This window comes from Aethina tumida, chromosome 4 (genome assembly GCF_024364675.1).
Source record: "Aethina tumida isolate Nest 87 chromosome 4, icAetTumi1.1, whole genome shotgun sequence".
Taxonomy (NCBI): domain Eukaryota; kingdom Metazoa; phylum Arthropoda; class Insecta; order Coleoptera; family Nitidulidae; genus Aethina; species Aethina tumida.
In genome coordinates this window covers 793834-813127 of record NC_065438.1, presented here as the reverse complement: position 1 = coordinate 813127, position 19294 = coordinate 793834, and the positions used below count along the sequence as shown (strand labels likewise).

At 29.2% G+C, this 19294-nt stretch overlaps 2 protein-coding genes across 3 annotated transcripts in view; one reads left to right on the top strand and one right to left on the bottom strand.

Moving 5' to 3' along the window:
* The window catches only part of LOC109603996 (probable cationic amino acid transporter), a 36979-nt gene that overhangs the window by 1458 nt on the left and 16227 nt on the right, over positions 1-19294 (top strand). The window contains exon 4 of the mRNA XM_049966519.1: positions 16329-16479. Within this exon, the coding sequence (XP_049822476.1) occupies positions 16330-16479 (150 nt within the window). The 5' untranslated portion in view covers position 16329. The remainder of the gene's footprint in view (positions 1-16328; positions 16480-19294) is intronic.
* Positions 16893-19207, bottom strand: LOC109604000 (uncharacterized). 2 transcript variants are annotated; one of them, XM_049966520.1, is made up of 16 exons: positions 19072-19207; positions 18959-19018; positions 18856-18897; positions 18742-18798; positions 18663-18689; positions 18488-18541; positions 18343-18396; positions 18228-18281; positions 18051-18104; positions 17930-17983; positions 17785-17832; positions 17657-17710; positions 17471-17515; positions 17309-17362; positions 17160-17213; positions 16893-17106 (listed from the first exon to the last, which is right to left on the bottom strand). In XM_049966520.1, the coding sequence occupies exons 1-16, from the start codon at positions 19193-19195 to the stop codon at positions 17009-17011; spliced, it is 933 nt and encodes a 310-aa protein (XP_049822477.1). In that variant the 5' UTR covers positions 19196-19207; the 3' UTR covers positions 16893-17008. The 2 variants fall into 2 exon arrangements, with proteins under 2 accessions (XP_049822477.1, XP_049822478.1); XM_049966521.1 differs by lacking the exons at positions 18051-18104; positions 18228-18281.

Here is a 19294-nt window from a genome sequence, read left to right as displayed (position 1 = left end):
ATTATACAAAGTAAACTATTGTTTACCCAGAAAGTAGTTCGTAACCGTAAATCATACACACACACAAATTGTGTGCCCAATTTAAGCACATCGCTTGCGTCAATAGTTTTCCCATTATATTGTAACAGACAAAGGACAGATGTTACAGCAACATAACAGGTTAACGTCACATCATGGGGACAAATTTTGGCGTTGCCATTTTCCCCATTTACAGTCTCCCGTTACGCTACCCCTACAGAGGCGACGAATATAATATTAAAACTGCAATAAAGACGCCCGCCCCGAACCCTATTAAACCAGAATACGCTGTTAATTATTCCGCACCAGTCAAATATATCAAAGTTTTCCAACGGTCTAAAAATAGTCTTAATCGATAGCGTAGTTTTAAATATTTACCGAAGCTAAACTGCCAGTGTAAACACTTAATTTCTCGGGTGGTTTTGGACAGTAAATAAAAAATTTGATTGGTTCCAACGGGAAAAATTTATTTTTTATGCACACATAGAATTAAATTAGTGTTCCGAAGTTACTGGGCGCGGTAATAAATAAAGTTTTAAGTCAGAAAAGCTCTAAATTATTTAACATTCGCCACGCAATTAACCCGTTTGAGTGGTGCTTTGTCTTCGTCTTGGGTTGTGTGAGAGAAAGTCTCACAATTAGTACCTTCCTTCAACTAATTTGTATGCTAAAAATTCAGTTTAGACCAAAAGTTTATACTAAATACTATTTAGTAAACATTTTTTTTTTTTTCAAAAACTTAATAATAGATTAGATTAATATTTTCAGGATTAGCACTGGGTTTATACGTTGTGTTTGATACTTTGTTTCAGGTTTTCGATAAACACTAATTATAAAAATAATTATTTAATTTATGTGAAATACTTTGGCATATGTATTAAATTGATTAATAATTTCAGTTTTAATTAAACTGCATTGTTTTTTGAAATGTCAAAAACTGTATGCATAATAAAATATACGATTTTATAAATTGTTTTTTGTGTTGTATAAATATTATTAAACAAACAATACATGAGACAAATAAAAATATTTGTTTTATAGAAAATTGTTCACTGGATTTGAAAATGGATATTAAAATGTGAATATTTCAATTTTTTCATAAAACAGAACATTCAAAATGTTTTAAAATATTATTGATATATTTTTATTTACACATAATTGTTTTTATAGTTTTGAATACATTTTTTCTGAAAAGTTTGTTAATCTAACCTAACTTAACCTAACTCATCCTAACCTAACCTAACTTAACCTAACTTAACATAACCCAACCTAACCTAACCCTATTTATTTAGTATAGTTACGTATCTGTGTTGTTTAAAAATATGAATTAGGACTTTCAGAATTAACCTGATTCTGATATGTTAATTTACAACAATAATTTAATTATAATATATTGATATATGTATTTAATAAATAATATATATGTAATAATTAGTTTTAATTAAACTGCATTGCGTGTTTTTTGAAATGTAAAAAATTACATGAATAATAAAATATATGATTTACTAAATTGTTGTTGAGTTGAATAAATATTGCTCAGTTTTAAACAAACAACACATGTGACAAATGATGCTATTGTTTTTTAGAAAATTATTCACTTATTGTGAATATAGTTATTAAAACATAAATTTTATAATCTACTCGTAAAGTACACCATTTATAATGCTATAAAATTTAATTAAATATTTTGATTTATAAAAATAAACAATATATTTGATTCTATAGTGGCAAATAAAATTATAGTAGATACAAAAAATTCAAATAATTTCTATCGATAATGTTTTATAGTAAAACTTTATTGTAAAAAAGCTTCATATTTGGTCAATTCTTTTTATTAAAGTAAAAGAAAAACTGTATAATATATTAAAGGAAGATAATATTAAAAAAGTTTAATGTAATTTTTATTACAACTGAAATTTAATTTCACTCACTTCGTATAAAGGAATTATCAAGAAGCACAACTACAAACAAAATTAAATTATTTCTTTTCTCCCTTTTAACAATTGTGTCAGACTGTACAATTTAATAATTTACTTGAACTTTATTGGAAATTGAAAGATTGATTTGTAACTAGATTTCAGAAGAAAATAAACTTCCAAGTAATTTTGAATTATAAATCTGTAAATCTAATATTCTTTATTGAACAATCGGCTCTATATTTATAAATGAAACTAAACAGATTTGACACCTACATCACCGAAGAACTGTACATAAATGATTAATCAATTTATGAACGAGAGATTCAATTAAACCGGCGCATTCGCCATTTTAACGAGCACGTTATTTCGTCGTCATAATGTAATAATAAAATCGTACCATTGAAAATAATTGGTATAAATAGATTGTCATGATTATCAGCTTTGTGATTTGTAAAATGGATATCTGTCCAGTTCATACTTTATATTAATTTAACACTGAATTGGATGCACATAATCAATTATCTTTATGCCTTTACGATCACCAATAGCAATTTCATCCATCCAGACAATGGATTCAATTACCAAGAATAAATCAGATTAGCACCGGATCATTTTGTTGCCATGTACATACATAAACTAATAATATATTAAAAAAGACAATGGATTAAAAGGTTTAGCTTCGTTAAAGGACGCCGCCAAAGAATTAATTAAATTTTAACAAGGCTTCGTTTATAAGCTTTTAATATGAAAGCCTAGTTTTACTGTGAATTGTTTTATTCGCATTAAAGTATTAATTTGCGTTACTACAGTTTCCTTTAGTTAATATTTGATCGTTTATTTTATTTTACGGCAAACTTTTCTCGATATATTAATTACTTCGCAGTTAACTGATAAAAGTATTCAAAGTTTCAAGAAGGATTCGTTTAAATTTATGTCTCAAGTTGCTTTTCATTCATTATATTCTAATGGGTTTCAGGAATTTGAATTTTAAATAATTAATGCTTGAATTTACCATATTCTCAGTTAAAAAGTTTCTTGATTGATGAACGGAATTTTTAGTGCAAAGTTTTATAAACATTTATATAGTTTATATAGGGTGAATCAAATTTGATGTACATATTTCAGACTATATTTTGTGTTAGCCACAAATTTTAATATTAAAAATGTGTTTTTAAAATATATATTTTGTTTTATTTAATAACAAAAAATAAAATTTGTTAATTAAATGTTAGTTTGAAATTCGATTCGATTTCCAACAAAAAAATATATTTTTGTTGAACATACCCTCCGGGGGTTAAAGCAATTATTCCGTAAAGTACTACAAAAGTTCTCATAAAAAGTGAAACTGACTTTATTACTTGTATTTTAGCAGTTTACTGCCATACATTGTGGATGCTTTACTACGTGATATGATTCGGTAAACCTGGTTTCATTCCATTTTTTTTTTTTATTTCGCTACGTCCCATGTATTTTGAATGCCATTTGTTCTGTAACGTTATGTCATTTGATTAAATTCGTGTATTTTTATCAATGCCAAATCCCCACGTATTGTTTACTTCGGCCACTTAATTACATCTGACTAGTCAAGAAATTTCAGCACGGCTTGAACATTGTTTGCCCCCAGGATCTACACCCTAAAGTTCTACTCTAGGGCCGGTCGATGTTTTCACATTAAATATGCATGTGTCTAGTGTACCGCAAGTTAATAATGGAAAAGGGTTGCTCTTTGTGGTTTTCGTTCGTTAATGCATTAGGCGGCAAAAAAATATAACCGGGTTTCCATTCAGGGTGCTGTAATTTATTATCTGGATAAGAAAGTAGCCAATTGACAGAGCTCCATTACATTATTTTTTACAAAATGAATAAACATACATTATACAAATGTATATAAACATGTAATGGGTAATGTGGAGCAATTTTAAGCTAACTGACCACCCAACCAACCCCCTGGGATCTCACTGAACTTTTTATTTGTTTTTTCAAGTCAATTATATGAAAATACTTATTACTAATTTAAGAATAACATATATAGTCATTAAACATACAAATATAATGTATTAATCATTTGAATTTCAGGTGTTAATTTGTAATTAGATATTTAACTAAAATAACTTTTAATAGCCATAAAATTTCAAGCATTTTTGAAATATATTAATAACTATTATGTTTTAAAAGCGTATTCCGTAGGACTTAGGTTCAAAAGTGGTCAATTTGTCTTGGAATATCCTCTATGTATTATTAATAACATTCCAGACGATTCAACTTATTCAACAAGTTTTTGAATGAAAACATACTTTAGTAAACCCAACTCCAAAAAACGTCTATAACTTTAATGCAGTAATATTTAACAATTATTATTTTAGTACCGGAATGTTTGAAAATAATTTTGTCTATTGTTTCAACAATCCCCTAATAAAAAGTTGCACAAAAGAGTTTATGTCTAAATGAAATGTGTATCCTTTTAGTATTATTTTAACATTTCGAGCCTGAAGAATGGCACGGAAACATTGACAAATTGTGGGACTGTGAATATAAACTCGGGAAAATAATTTATAGGTTCGTGCGAATTATGAGAAAAGTGCGGATAACCTTAAAATATATATCCGTATATTATAAATAAATTTATTCAGCCAAATCCCGCCAGCAATAATAAGTAATGTCACGGGTGTCACAGTCTAAATGACCGGCATGACCTGAATGGAAAATAGCGTGTCAGCATATTGTTTATTGACATTTCATCGTTAATTTCCGTTGAATGGAATAAACGAAATGTCACTGCGGGTAATTGATAATTGCTAAACATTTTATTCGATGTTTGGATAATTAAACAATTTTCAGTCGCATCCCCTCCTGAAAAATACCACCCTAAAAAACCTATTAATTAATCTGTTTAGAAAATCTGCATTATATTGTACAATTATCTCAATATTTTTACGACTGGAAATATTAAATAATAACTATAAACATTTTTTTAATGGATACTGTTATAAAATTTTAATTTCAAACTGAAAATTAATTAACACATTTCCTGTTTAAGGAATTATAAAAGCGTAGCTGCCAACACAATTAAATTGTTTATTTTTCATTTTTATTGAATATTTGTTTTAATATGTTCTATGAATAAATAAAATTTTTAGTAGAATCATTTAATTTGTACCATATTTTAGTATTAAATTATAATCCTGTAAACCAATTAAAATTAAAAACAGTAATTACAAATAAATTATACTTAATGCATTAATAATTTTGTTACTGTACAGAATAATAAATTTTGAATTAATATTAATTAAATAACTCATATCTAAAATAAAAAATTCACACACTAAACTGTATAAATGAATTAAATTTATGATGTTTGGCTAATATCATTAATTTAATTGTAAACCATTATAAAAATAAAATAAAATATAGAGTTTTTCAATTTAAATTATTGATTAAGAATTACCCTTAATTAATTTATCAATAAATTTGTCCTTTCGGTTTAACCTCATAAATTTTAAATATTATTTATTTAAACTCAGTTTACCTAACACAATACAAAGAAAAGTTCTTGCACAAAAGGGTGAGGTTGAAAGACGTCGTCGAATAATGATGCAAATTAAGAAAATGCAAACATCAAACGGCCCCATTATTAATTTAGTTGCGAACCAAACAGTGAACTTAATAATCTACAGCGGATTAATAAATACGTTGTACGCCGATGGCACATAAACGTGGATGAAATGCTTAATTAAGTTTAAGTTAATCGCCGGGCACAAAAGGTTTTCGAATAATGGCGTCCAAAAAGAAAGATCATTTTGCGGTGGTTCTGTCTTCCTTCTTGAGTCTAACAACTGGGAAATTGTCGTTTTGTTTTAATGACGTAGGCCCGCAGGGGGTGGGTGCACCGAGTACCTGTTGCCGGTAAGTCAGCCGGCGGCGACCGCAGAAGATGACAGCATCGACAAACTTCATAGGTCAATCAATCTGGCCCAAATATTTATACATTAATATCGCAAACATTCTCCCTGAATCAGTCGGTGTATTACAATTCCTGTCACTAAAATAAATAATTATTTTATAGACTTTTCAAAAAAATATCTCAAATATTTACATATTTGATTATTTAAATTCTATACTCCATTTAAACAACTATCTATTCCAGTTCCAGATCAGATACCCCATTGGAGTGCTTAGGAAATACAATTAATGTATTAATTTTAAAAATATTATCCTGTTTTGAAGCTCCGACGACGTGCACTTAACTCCTCCAAGCGACTGTTTCAGCTCACCCCCATCCAGACACTTCGCCCATCACGTGTGCGTCTAAACTAAGACGCCGAAATGGAAAACATGATTGAGTTTCTCAATTTTGCGTCTGAGCACTGGTTTTTTATATGTTTGCATTGGAAGTATATGAAATATTCAAACAGAATAGTGGCATCTTTTAATATTCTATTTGGGGCAGAATTCAAATCCCGTCTATAACTAGATCGGTGACCCGTGCGAAATTCATAAAAGAATCCTTAATACAACGGGCGGGTTCGCGCTTCGACGGACTGTAATTTGCATTTTTGAATAAAATATTACCCACCCGGAGAGCGGCTCTAAATATAAATTAAAGTCATTGCTTGGGTCCTGTATGCGGGTGTGCTTTTGTGTGTTTATAATGGTGTAAATGTTTGATGTTGTTTTAATTGTTTTACTTCGTTATCGTAAAAGTAAACTAAAAAATAAAATAGGTTATCGTATTGCATGTTTCGAATAAATTGCTTCGAAAATATTATTCAGCAAATGTTTTTCAAATAAAGAACTATTAATGATGATTCATGCTTTGTTGAGGCACATTTTAATGCAGTTCATGTTTCATGTTTCAGTGCCGACCATAATAATTCGACGTAGCACTTTTTTCCTTCAGCTTTGCTTTTATTTACTTGATTTATTTGCTTTTTCATTGCTTTCGCATCAATTTTCTATCGTTTTAATCCTACTTTTTTCTGAACAAAGCTTCAACTAATGATGGATGATGTTTCTATTTCCAACTGTAAACTGTAATTTACAGTTACTGTGTTTCAGTTTAGTGCTTGTCTCTTCTTTAAATGGGCACAACTGAAGGGTTATCTTACTTAAGAATTGAAATACGATTAAAAGGAATAAATTCTTTAAAAATATGTGATTTTTAATTTTGTCGTATCAATAAATTACATTCAATATTCCATTTTAACACTAGAAATATCAATAATTTCTAAAAAATGTAGGAGGTGGAAGAAGTAAATCTATTTTGATACTAAATTTATTGATTTTTATTGAGTTAACGTAGAATTATCGATGAAATAAATGATAAAATATTTTTTATTGATAAATTATAAATAAAAATTTATTATTTTGTTTGATAAAACTATGATATTAAGCCCTCTAATAGACATTTGAAAAATATTGTTCAGGTTTTTTCAGTTTTACCAAAAAAAGTTGTTATTTTTACATATTTTTTTATTATAAAAAATTGTTATAATGTGTTTTTTATTACGTATCTTATAAACCATTAAAATGAGATTGTAAATACAAGTTTTGGTGGTTTCCATCTTAGGTTAGTCACTCTATACACAATTCTTTAAGTCTTTTAAAGGAATTAGAAATATATTTTCAATCAATGAATAAACCAAGTATAAAATACAATTTCTTATGACCTTGTTACATCGCCATATAGAATAATTTAAACCTTGACTGAAAGATTCAAAATTAAACGTCCATCACATTTTAATTAAACACATTTTCCATCGAACCAAATGAGAAAATGCAACGTTCAAAAACACGCATAACCCGTTTTATTTCCCAGCAATACGTTCTCAAATAAAGCTCCTGTTGTCAAATTTAAACTTACAGCATTTGACAGCGCAATATGTAGTGAAGCTGTTCGAATTCCTTAAAATCCTTATAATGTGGCAACAAACATATAGAATTTATATCGCAATAAACACAATGTTTATGCATCTTGCACAATACGTGCGACTTTAACGGTATAAAACCAATAAAGCATGGTGAATCGAAACGTATATAGTCGATAAAATCATCCCTTATGTCCGTATCGGTGTATCTTTATTGTTCGTTAAGCGGTACCGGATAATAATCTTTGCTTACTTTTATTTGCCCATTTGATAACTCGAATCACCGTCGGCCAATCGGGCGTTGCTTTCTTATTTGGTGTAAACAAGGGATGGGGCGGGAAGAATAATGGGTTTAATTAACTTACGGACGGTTGAAGGTGCTTTTGTTTTTGCCATATCAATTTAGAGTTCGTGTCGATGGAGACTTTGTTGTAAAATCAAAGTGGCCTCTTGTGATTGCTATTTCTAGTTCAATAAACAAGAAATTACAGAAATTATTAATTATCAAATATTCATTTAACACTTTATTATTTACTATATTATTTATAATATTGTTATTAATGGTCTCTCAAAGCTTTATTTGGAAATTTTTGAAAGCTTTGGTGATGCCAAAAGCTCTTATATTTAAAATATAATGTTATATAAATGGTTTAGTTCTTTTCTTAGTTTGGACATTCATCAGTTTTTTATGTCCCATGAATTCCATAAAATTTAAACTGTCCATTAATATAAAATGGTAAGTAATATTATTAATTGTATTATTATTAATAATATTAATTAATAATTAGAAAGTATTATAAAGTAGGGTTTAATTTCATAAAGCTTCATGAACTTGAGTAAAAAGCTTAACTTGATCAAGGTAGACGTTTTTGTTTTAATGAATTTTGTCTTATAATTAAAAAATTCTTTAAATTTACTCTCAAATCCCTCATAAAAACCTAATGAATTTTGGGTATAATATTCAACACCAGACGTATTATAATTTATGAGGCACTTCACTGAAAACAAAATTAATTGGGCACGAAAAAATTAATATTAATTAAACCGAAAGTGTGAACATTTCCAAATCCCATTTATACTCAAGTCGGCAGGCGAAAAACCGGAGTCCCCAAATAGTCGAAAACGGCGCTGAAGAATTCGTAAACATCAAAATTCCAACGACATACGCGCCGAAACGAAATAGCATTCGAGGACGAAGCCGTCCTGAAAAAGAGGGTCGTCGAGGGTTGGAAGCGTAGCGTCGCGACGTCGTGGACATATAACCAGTTGCTCATGGCAGTTGTTGGGGTCGAATCGATGTCGGTGCGCAAAGCACGCTCTGCTTTATCAGCGATTAATTTTAAATTCAAGGGCTGCTGCATAACGACCGAATTACCGTCACTAAATATCGGTGTTACGTGCTTCCTGAATCGGTTATACGTATGTTAGTTAATGTTTTGGCATTATTTATTTATGGGGGTCGGTTATTTTATCCCGAATACCTATTCATTTGGGCTGGGGATGTGCTTGAGAAGCTTACGAAAGCTCCTTAGCTTCTAAAAATGTATTATTTATTAACACCAAGAATATTTTGTCAAAATATTATACAAGGTGTTTCTTTCTGTGGCTTTGGGAAGCTTTCTAAAGCTTTACATGATGTAAAAACAGCCCCAAAGAATTTAATTACCGAAGTTTTTGTTTAAAAATAGTATTTTCAGGTTATATAATTTGCAATATTTTGGTAGGTATTTTATCAAGTAACATTAATCAGAGAATGCTACAGCTGGAATGCCGCAAGTGGAGGAAAGGTCAATGGTGCGGATAAATAAATCTAAAAACCGTGAAACTGCTCACCAAGATATATTACGCTCGTTTTATTTCTTAAATTTATGACCTGTCGCCCAAAAAGTCGCTCCCTGACCTATAACGTGAAGCCCCCAATATACGACATCTTGACTTTTTTTCACATTCTTCTTGTACACATGGAAAACGCAAAATTATTGGCACAGATGGAACGTGATATTAAATAACGCCTCAATTTATATCATCCCTAAATCCACATTTCTTATGTAATCTCCTTGAATGGAAAGGCTAAAACAAACAAATAAATCGCGGTTCAAATTCAAAATGTAAAACGAAAACCAGGAGAATAAGAATTGAGGTCTTTGTAAGTCCCTAATTAATTTGTTGGAACTTCCACAGTGGCACTAAAGTTAATTGTTCCTGGCTGAGATTTTGAAAGGAATATCATTATTTGTTAGTCAGTGAAACTAATTAATTAATTTAATTTTCTATTCAAAATCAAAGTTTGGTTTTGATGAAGATTTCAACGTATGTGTTTCAACAATTTAATTATTTAGTTTCGGAGCTATTCTACGGAAACTCACAAGTTTTAAGGGGTTTGAAAGTTTCTTCAAACATTAAAACTGGAATATCCTTAAACCTGTTGTGGGCTTTCTTCAGGAAAACTGAAACTGAAACTACCTATTCTCATCTACTTTAGAAAAATCTTGTATAAATATAAATTTTAAAAATATATGGGTATATTAAAGTTATGTTTTATGTCATCCCGAATAAAATAGAACGTGCATGATGATAAGGGGTATAAAAGATCAGGTAGTCATAAAAATAACTTCGGAAACTCGTTCGTGAATGAACTGATTTGGTTTCTGTCACGCAGCACCATTCAGTTTGAAACGATAAAATGACAGTCGAGTAGGGAATATAATAAAGTATATCTTTGTTAGATGAGATACCCACACAATAGTAGCAAATCCTGTTTCCAATATCCTGGAGGGATTGTCTTTCTCTATCCGGGCTCAGGCGGACAAACAATCTGAGAGGAAGTGTGAGGTTTAGATAAATCTCCTGTTTTTCACCCTTGTGGGGCGGCGTAAAATTCTCCTTGTCAATGCCTCTTGAAAATTTGTAATCAGTTACATAGTTTGACACTCAATTTTTAACTTTTACTAAAAGTTTTAATTTAGATTTGACTTGTTTCATATGGTTATTCAAAAAATAATATAATTATAATATTAATAATAAAAAACTTGTGTGTTGTGTAATAATTGTTGTTGATATAACTTCTTCTGAAATAAATACATATATCAATGTTGAAAATAATGCTTTCAGAAATTATATGGTAGTCGTAAATAATAGCTACAATTCACATGAAAATTAATAATCAATAAAATGGTATATTATTAAATTTAATACAAGGATTATAGAAACCTATCTAGAGATATTTAAAGATTTGATTCACTTAGTTGACCAATTACATAGAATATTAATTTCAATTTCAATTATGCAACAAATTATGATTAAAATTTGATTACTGTGAATTAGTGTAGTGCATTATTATAGAACATTATACCCATGAAATCTAAAATAAATTGCACAACATAAATTAGCATAATTATATGTAATATTATAGCTAATAATAAATTAAAATCATACATCGCATGGTAAAAACAAGGCAGTTGAAATTCACCAGATATAGTTCCTTAAAAAAGCAAAGATATAAAATAAAAATAATTCAAAAATCTCGATGGCATAAATTGTATTTTTTATTATTCAGTGGCTTATGCATATTACCCAGTCCCTTTATTTCCAGGATAATACAGGATTTGCAGCGTTTTCAGTATTTTTTCATGGGTAGTAAATCAGCAAATTTCCATGGAAACTTGTTTCTGGTCGCATCTGGCAGGCGTCTAAATTTTCGATGTAATGAAAACGTATTGGTTTTTATGCCTGTTTAAATTTGGTGGAACGGTTCCACATTGACCTTTTTTTTTGTGTTCCACCCACATTTATGGCGGAGTATCTCGTGAAATCGAATCAAAAAACGTATCTAACAACAAAGGCTTATTTTATGATATTACTTTATCCAGCCACAGACATGTTAAACAGTATATAGTAAATTTGATACTGATGGAGTTGTTTTATTCCCACTTTTTGTCAAATAAACAAACAATATAATACATAATAAACTCATTTTTTTCTCTTACATATTTCCCTAATTATCATAAAGAAAAATGACTTTGTATAAAAATGGCTTCTCTCTTTGAGTGACTGAGCTTTAAAAGCTTTTTGTGAAAGAATTTATATTAAAGGTACATGCAAAAAAAGTATAAGGTTCATTTTATTTTTAGGAGTTAATGAAATATAATTAAGAAACATAAATATATAAGAAAAATACGTTTTTATAAAAAAGGTTTTAATATTTTGAGTGATTCGTGTTGTGAGTGAGCTTTAAAAGCTTTCTGTGAATGAACCCATATTAAAGGTTCATGCCGAAAACATATAAGACCTATTTTATTTCATAGAAGTTAATGAAACGTTAACATTTAACGTGTTGATTAAATATTTCCTCAATAAGTATTCTGTGGCGCGACTAACAATCATTATTACGAAGCCACAAATTAAATATATCAAAGGACACATTTCTAAGCCAATATCCACAATTTCCTGATACCGTGTAATAAAATAAAACGGACGTGATTTTATCTTAAAGCTTATACGTAGAATTACCGGAACAAGGCGCAGTAATTTTACGAGGAAATAAAAATTGTGGGAAAAAAAGGAAAAACGTTTTCAACATAATTTCAGAGACATTTTTTTTCATCAGAATAATTGGCTATTGAGACACGGGTTCAACACGATTTTGTGTTTGCGATGATATTAAAATCAATGTTTTGTGTGCAGTTTCAACCCCAATATTGAATTCCACGTGTATTTATTGATGAGAGGATATATCAGATTAATGTTATGTTTTCGTTTTATTGGAGCATTTCAGGGGAATTTATTTGTTTTTACTGTAATCGTATTTATCACTAAAACTCAATATCGAGAGTATTATTTAACAAATTTTCATATGAACGATATAAATTATATATATGGAAAAATCACAATTTAAATATGAAAGCCTCTTTAAAATATACTATTTTAATTTTTCAATCTGGATAAAAGTTTTAACAAACTAAAAATTTCATAAATATTTTTGAAAATTATAAGTTAAAAAGAAAAATTATTAACCACACTAAGTACTAGTTAAAATATTAGAGTTATAATGTCTTAGAACACTGACTTAAGATTAAGAAGTCCATCTATAATGAACTTATTAAAATAATAAACGTTCAACCTGTGTAACAAGCAAACAAACCCCTTTGATACTCAATTAAAATAAGTCTGTAGCTTGTCACCCATTAATTTACCGTCTTGCAGTGACTATGTGTAGGAGAACAACTCGATCAATGTATGAGATAACGGGGCAATTAATGTCCTTTAAATTAACACGCTAACAGTAACACTTCTGATCATTACTCAACGGGACTGAACAACGCACATTTATTTATCCTCGTCCTGCGTGGCTAAGTCCACAACCACAAAAAAAGTTTTCAACATTCAGTGGGATTTTCTGTTCGGGTTCCCTCGGGAAGTACGGTGACCTATCACCCACATTGTTAATAATTAATTAGGCCGTTTAATTAGCACGAATTAGCGAGGGCTGTTGCGTGGGCCTGCAGATTTGTATGTGGAAGGGGTTTCAACCCTGAATGTTCCATTCTGAACATATGCGGAGCAAATGGGATGGAAACTTTGTTGCTCAAACTTCTGTTGAATATAAAAATGCGTCGTTTAAATATTAATGTCGTCGGTTATTTGGTTCGGTGGGCAAAATATATTTTTTAATATTACATGTTTTGGCTGGAGGCTCAATCGTAAAAGCCAAATTGTTGAAGTCATTCAGAAAAAATGGTGCTAATTTGTTATACGACGTTTTATTAAAACATTCTCTTATTGTACATTCACAGCAACATTTATTTTTATTATAAATTTACTTCCATATTTATTTCACATTGATATCTATTGATTTTTTTACAAATCAATAGATTTTTTGTTTTGCCTTACACAATAGTCAGGTGGAATTAGTCTCTATTCATTTCATGCAGGAAACTTTATTTAAAAACTCGTACCCTCGTCACAAAATTCGTAGGTGCTTCATCCTGCTGAAACCACATGTAATTTGCAGGTACAAATTGTTTGCGAGAATGTGGGAAACCGCTTATAAGTTCACAAACTATTTGCAGTTGTATGAGTTGGAGATTTGAAGTAAAAAATGATACAAGAATTAGTTTCCTGAGCTTTTTCAGCGTGAGTTGGTTCTATCCATTTAAAATTATTCATTTCTGTACTGAAATTAAATGAATATATTGTTTTGATAAAAATTAACTTTTCATTTATAAGTTTCTTAATTTAACTTTGAGAATAAATGTAACTGTGGACCGTCTATAGCTGTTATAAGCTTTTAAGATTTTCGACCTTATCTGAAATAACATTTGAGAAATCTGATCGTTTCACTGGTTTTCCAGATCTTTGCTGATCTTTAACGCCCTTAGTTTCTTACAATATCCACTGTGGTTTTACATTACACAGTTTTTATCTGTTCGTTGTAAAAAAGTTCAGTCCTTGAACAAAACTTATTTTTCCCTAGCTGTATCTAATGGTCCTTTTCAGTTTGGTTTAATTTAAAAAATGTCAAGCATATAAAATATTTCACCGTTTATAAAATTATAATTCCAATATTTTGAAATCAATTTACATAAAATGGAAATAAATTGCAGGATTTCCCTTTACATTTCTTTGTATGACCTGAAATGAACAGTTTTTTGATTACAGAATGGTCGTAAGGATATTTTCAAATAATATTATCCTTCAAGTTCTCACAAAGAATAATTCCTTCGTTGGTTCAATCAAGGTTTGTCGATATTAGTGTTTGGAAATGTCAGGATGGGAGGTCTTGGAAACCGGATTAGGTGCGACAAGATCACCAGCTTTAAAATTGATTTTCTTTTAAATACGTGTTTTCTTTGTGCCTAAAAAAACAGTCGACATTATCCCTCATTCGTTATTTAATTTAAATATTAAGGGAACCGAATTTTTTCGAAGCTTAATCCAATTAACTTCGTTTAATATTCACAAAAAAGCCTTCCGGTGACATTTCACATTTACCGATTGGAGAATTTAATTTAAAATAATTACTTTTTTATGCAATCACTGGTTGTTTTTACTCGCAAATTTTAACTAACCCGTATTGACGTCGTGAAAGCCCCAATTTGCAGCACGATTCATAAATAAGTTAATTTAAAACCCACGTTGTGTCCGTGAGCAAGTCCAGTTCAAGTTCGTGAATGTAAATAATTAAAAAAATGGTTTGAAAATAAAATTCGATTCTGTTTAATGTTTTATAAAATGGTATTATTCCGTTTTAACGGACACATTTTCTTCTATAAAACCTTCAACAGTTTAATTTTACGTTTCTTTGTGTTCCGAATACACGTTCCTATTGTTAATTTGAGCAAAACGAAGTATAATTTTCATCTCATTAATTTTTTCCACGTTTAGACTGGCAGCCTTCTTTCTCGTTCGAAGCTTTTTATCTTTATTCCTGACATTTTAATTTAGGCCCACCTGATGCTCTTTCAGGCTGAATTAATACAGACTGTAGTATTTCTGCGTTTCAGAATATCTGAGGTTTTGTTTAGTTGCAAACGTTTAGCCCTTATGACCTTTTTTTAATATTTCGTAAGCAAAGAAACTGAAGTTCAAAAGTTAATTAGAAAAAGTCTGCAAATATTTGATTTATTTCTGCATGTACTTCGTGTTGAAGTTTTTTGCTAAATATTTATTACATTTATGTTGTGTCAGTGGAATTCATCGATTAAATAAACGGGTCATAAAATTTAGCCCAATGAGATAACGAATCTAGTTTGGCATTTTCAGTAAGCTGATGTAATCAGTTGCTTGCTCCCTCGATTTGATTATCTTTAAATATCACTTTCTTGTTAAGACCAGACATAACGACAATCCTTTCTTTAAGATAAATTATACTTGTGCCGGCTTTGAGATAAGACACAATTAATCCACAAAACGGAGTACTAATCTCACTTGTTTGTAATTAACTCAAAAAATATGTGAAAGACAACATTTTATACCGCTTTAAAAATGTAGTGCAAGCGTATATTTATAGAAGCTTTTTGATAAAAGCTTCCTTTTACCTCTGGTGATCTTTTTCTGTGCATTAATACATTTTAGTTGAAGTAATCTATTTAGCCAGTCCAACAAGCTCAAGAAATACTCACATGTCTAGTAAAGTGGATGAAAAGGAGCATAAAATGAACTTTGCCATGCAATTCGTTTTATGGAAATACTTTTAAAAAACGCTACGTTGCAGAAAAATTCCGTCTATCATAAAATAAATAAATATGTTTCCATTTTTAATAATTCATAAGTTTTGTGTTCCTAATCGATTTGATTGTTGTTGCTGCTGTCCTTTTTCTTGAAAGTTTAGTGTATTTATAAATCATGTGTCTTTGCACGGTATAAATTTACAGAAAGTTCTCCCGGAAATACGGGAAGTTCTGACGTCTTTGCAATGTACTGGAAACACTCCAATATAACTTCCCCGCTAATGTTGACCCAGCAATATAAATAAACCATACATGTATCCAAAGTTGTGTGCTATTTACCATAAGGTATTTTGTTGCAGGATGAAGCTGGGAATGTGGACCTCAGACAGGGAGACTCTAAGGAGAGATGGACTGGTATTGTTTAGCAAATTAATCCGCACAAAAAACGTAGATAATCTCCAGGAACAGCGTAGGCCTCAACCTACAGACGACAGAAAACAAAAACTCACGGTACGTATTTTACAACAGAAAAATGTATCTTCTCTGTTTCCATCCACCGTTTATGTATCCACTTACCGCATTAAACTTTAACCTTTCACCAATAAATACCGAAGAGCATTCAAGACACCGTGCTTTATTTGCACAAGCTCTTTTATGAAAATGCCGCATTATTATATCAGTTTAAAAGTTGTTACTTTAACGAGATTAATTGTTTTCGCATTTCCCATTTTCCTTCCTATATCGGTGGGGTAATTTATGCTAATTACTTCTGAAGACTTTGTTTTATTTTAAGTTAACACCTTGTTATTGTGAATAAATTTTAAATACTAAAACAATCATTTTAATTTTCAATTATAATGTCTTTACATTGCCCTGTTAAAACTTGAAGTACCTCTAATAAATATAAGTATTAAATACAAATAAAGATTTTATGTTTCCTCGTTTATTATTACACATTAATTTATGCATAATTAAATAAGTAACAGTATTAAGAATATTTTAAATAAATTTTATGTAGGAATGTTTCCTAAGTTCTACTCTATTTTGCTAATTTTCTATGAAGGGATGACTTTGAAGGCTTCTTTTTATAGGCGACAGGAATAGATGAAAAATCTGGTCCAAGAATGATGTTCTGTTCTGTAACACAAGCAATTATTTAATGAAAATGAAAAGAAAAAATATACAATTACCCTGTAGTTTTATGTTCGATATTATAAATGTATCCTCCAAATTACACATTGGTTCTGAAGCAATAAAATTTTGTCGATATTTGGCTGAAGATGCTCCAAAGAGTTCAGAAATATAGAAAAATATGAAGGAAAAAATATTGAATATTTACCATCTAATTTTATTTCTGATCTTACAATTGTATTTTCCAAATTACTCAATGGTGCTGAAACAATAAAATTGTTAATGTCATTCATATATGTTATTTTTTTTAAATAGAGGTATTTCTAAGAGTACAGAGGAAAAAAAAAATAGGCACTAAAAGAATATTTACCCTGTTGTTTTTTGTTTGATTTTGTTTCCAATTTACTCAATGGTACTGAAACAATAAAATGTTGTCTATGTTAATGTTTTATTCATATTTTATTTGTTTATATAGAGGTATATCTAAGAGTTCAGAAGGAGCCAAAAAAACTATATATAGTCACAAAAATATATTTACATTTATATACATAATTACCCTGTAATTTTTTTTCCAATTTTACAAATGTATTTTCCAAATTATCCAGTGGTTCTGAAATAATAAAATTTCATCTATGATAATGTTATGTACTTATTTTATTATTTTATTGTATGTCGTATATTTACCTTTTTTAATCGATTTTACAAATGTATTTTCCAAATTACTCAGTGGTGCTGAAATGATAAAAATTTGGCCATGTTAAACGTATTTTATTTTCTTTTCTAATTGTAAATGAAACAAAAAAAATTATAGGCACAATAATATATTTACCCCTTAGATTCTTCTTCGGCTTCACATTTTTATTTTCCAAATTACACAATGGTTCTGAAAGAAATTTTTGTCCATATTAAGAGTTCAAAAGTATATAAAAATATAAAAATTAAATATTTACCTTCGAGATCCTTTTCTGTTTTTACAACAATATCTTTGAAATCATTTAATGGTGCTGAAATAATATAATTTTGTCCATGTTATGTACGTATTTTATTTTATTTTATTTTTATTAAAATATTTCTAATAGCAAATGAAACAAAAGAGTAAACTTTTATAGACACAAAAATATATTTACCCCTTAGATTCATCTTCGATTTTACTTTTTTATTTTGCAAATTACACAATGGTTCTGAAAGAAATTTTTATTAAGAGTTCAGAAGTATATATAAATATAAAAATTAAATGCTTACCTTCAAGGTCCTTTTCTGTTTTTACAACAATATTTTCGAAATCATTTAATGGTGCTGAAATAATATTTTGTCGATGTTTTATATATTTTTATAAATAGTAATAAGAATCTAAAAACTATCATTCAAGAAAAAGTTGAATATTTACCCTCTAATTTTATTTCCGGTTTTAGAAACACATTTTCCAAATTAGTCAATGGTACTGCAATAATAAAATTTTGTCGAGATAATGTATGTTATGAGACATATTTTTATACTTAACTTAGAAGTATGTAATAAATATCATAAGTACAAAAATAATGTTTTGTTTATAACTAACTTACCCCTTGTCAAGGTAACATTTTTATGATCTAAAAATATTATATTAGTATCACTTCATAAAATGTACGTATTGTATATTACCTTCATCTTCCTTTTCTACTTTAATTCTTATTATTTTGGGGCGCTTATAAGAGCCATCTAAAAAAATGATATATTTCATGACATTATAAATATTATGACGTATTAGTATAGTACCATATTTCTGAATATTAGATAAACGACAACTTCCTAACCTCACTGAAACCGATATTTTTATTATTTATTTAAGCAAAAATCAATTTAAAAAAATAAAACTTACTAAAATCATCTTCCTCTGGAACTTTGGCAAACTCTACAGTTTTCACCTGAGTATCATATGCTGTTAAAAAACGTCCTAATTAAATATCAGGAATTATTTGCTTCAAATATTACCATATAAATAATCTCGTGAGACCTTCACAAAATTATTTTCAGTAATTTTTGAGTTAAAATAGGGGAAATCACCCACCCACTTTAATTCAGGCATACGTCTTTTATTTTTATGTATTTCATTCATTGTTAATCAGTGTTCAAGTGCTAATTCCCATCTGACAGTAATTCTGACATACTTCAATGTATTGGCAATGATTTTGGCTTAAATATTTATAATTTGGTA

Coding starts and splice junctions, on each gene's coding strand:
- LOC109604000 (XM_049966520.1), bottom strand. CDS start 19,195: ATGAATGAAATACATAAAAATAAAAGACGTATGCCTGAATTAAAGTGG. Junction 17,984..18,050: donor AACAGAAAAGGATCTCGAAG/GTAAATATTTAA, acceptor AATTTCTTTCAG/AACCATTGTGTAATTTGGAA. Junction 17,107..17,159: donor ATCGAACATAAAACTACAGG/GTAATTGTATAT, acceptor CTTGTGTTACAG/AACAGAACATCATTCTTGGA.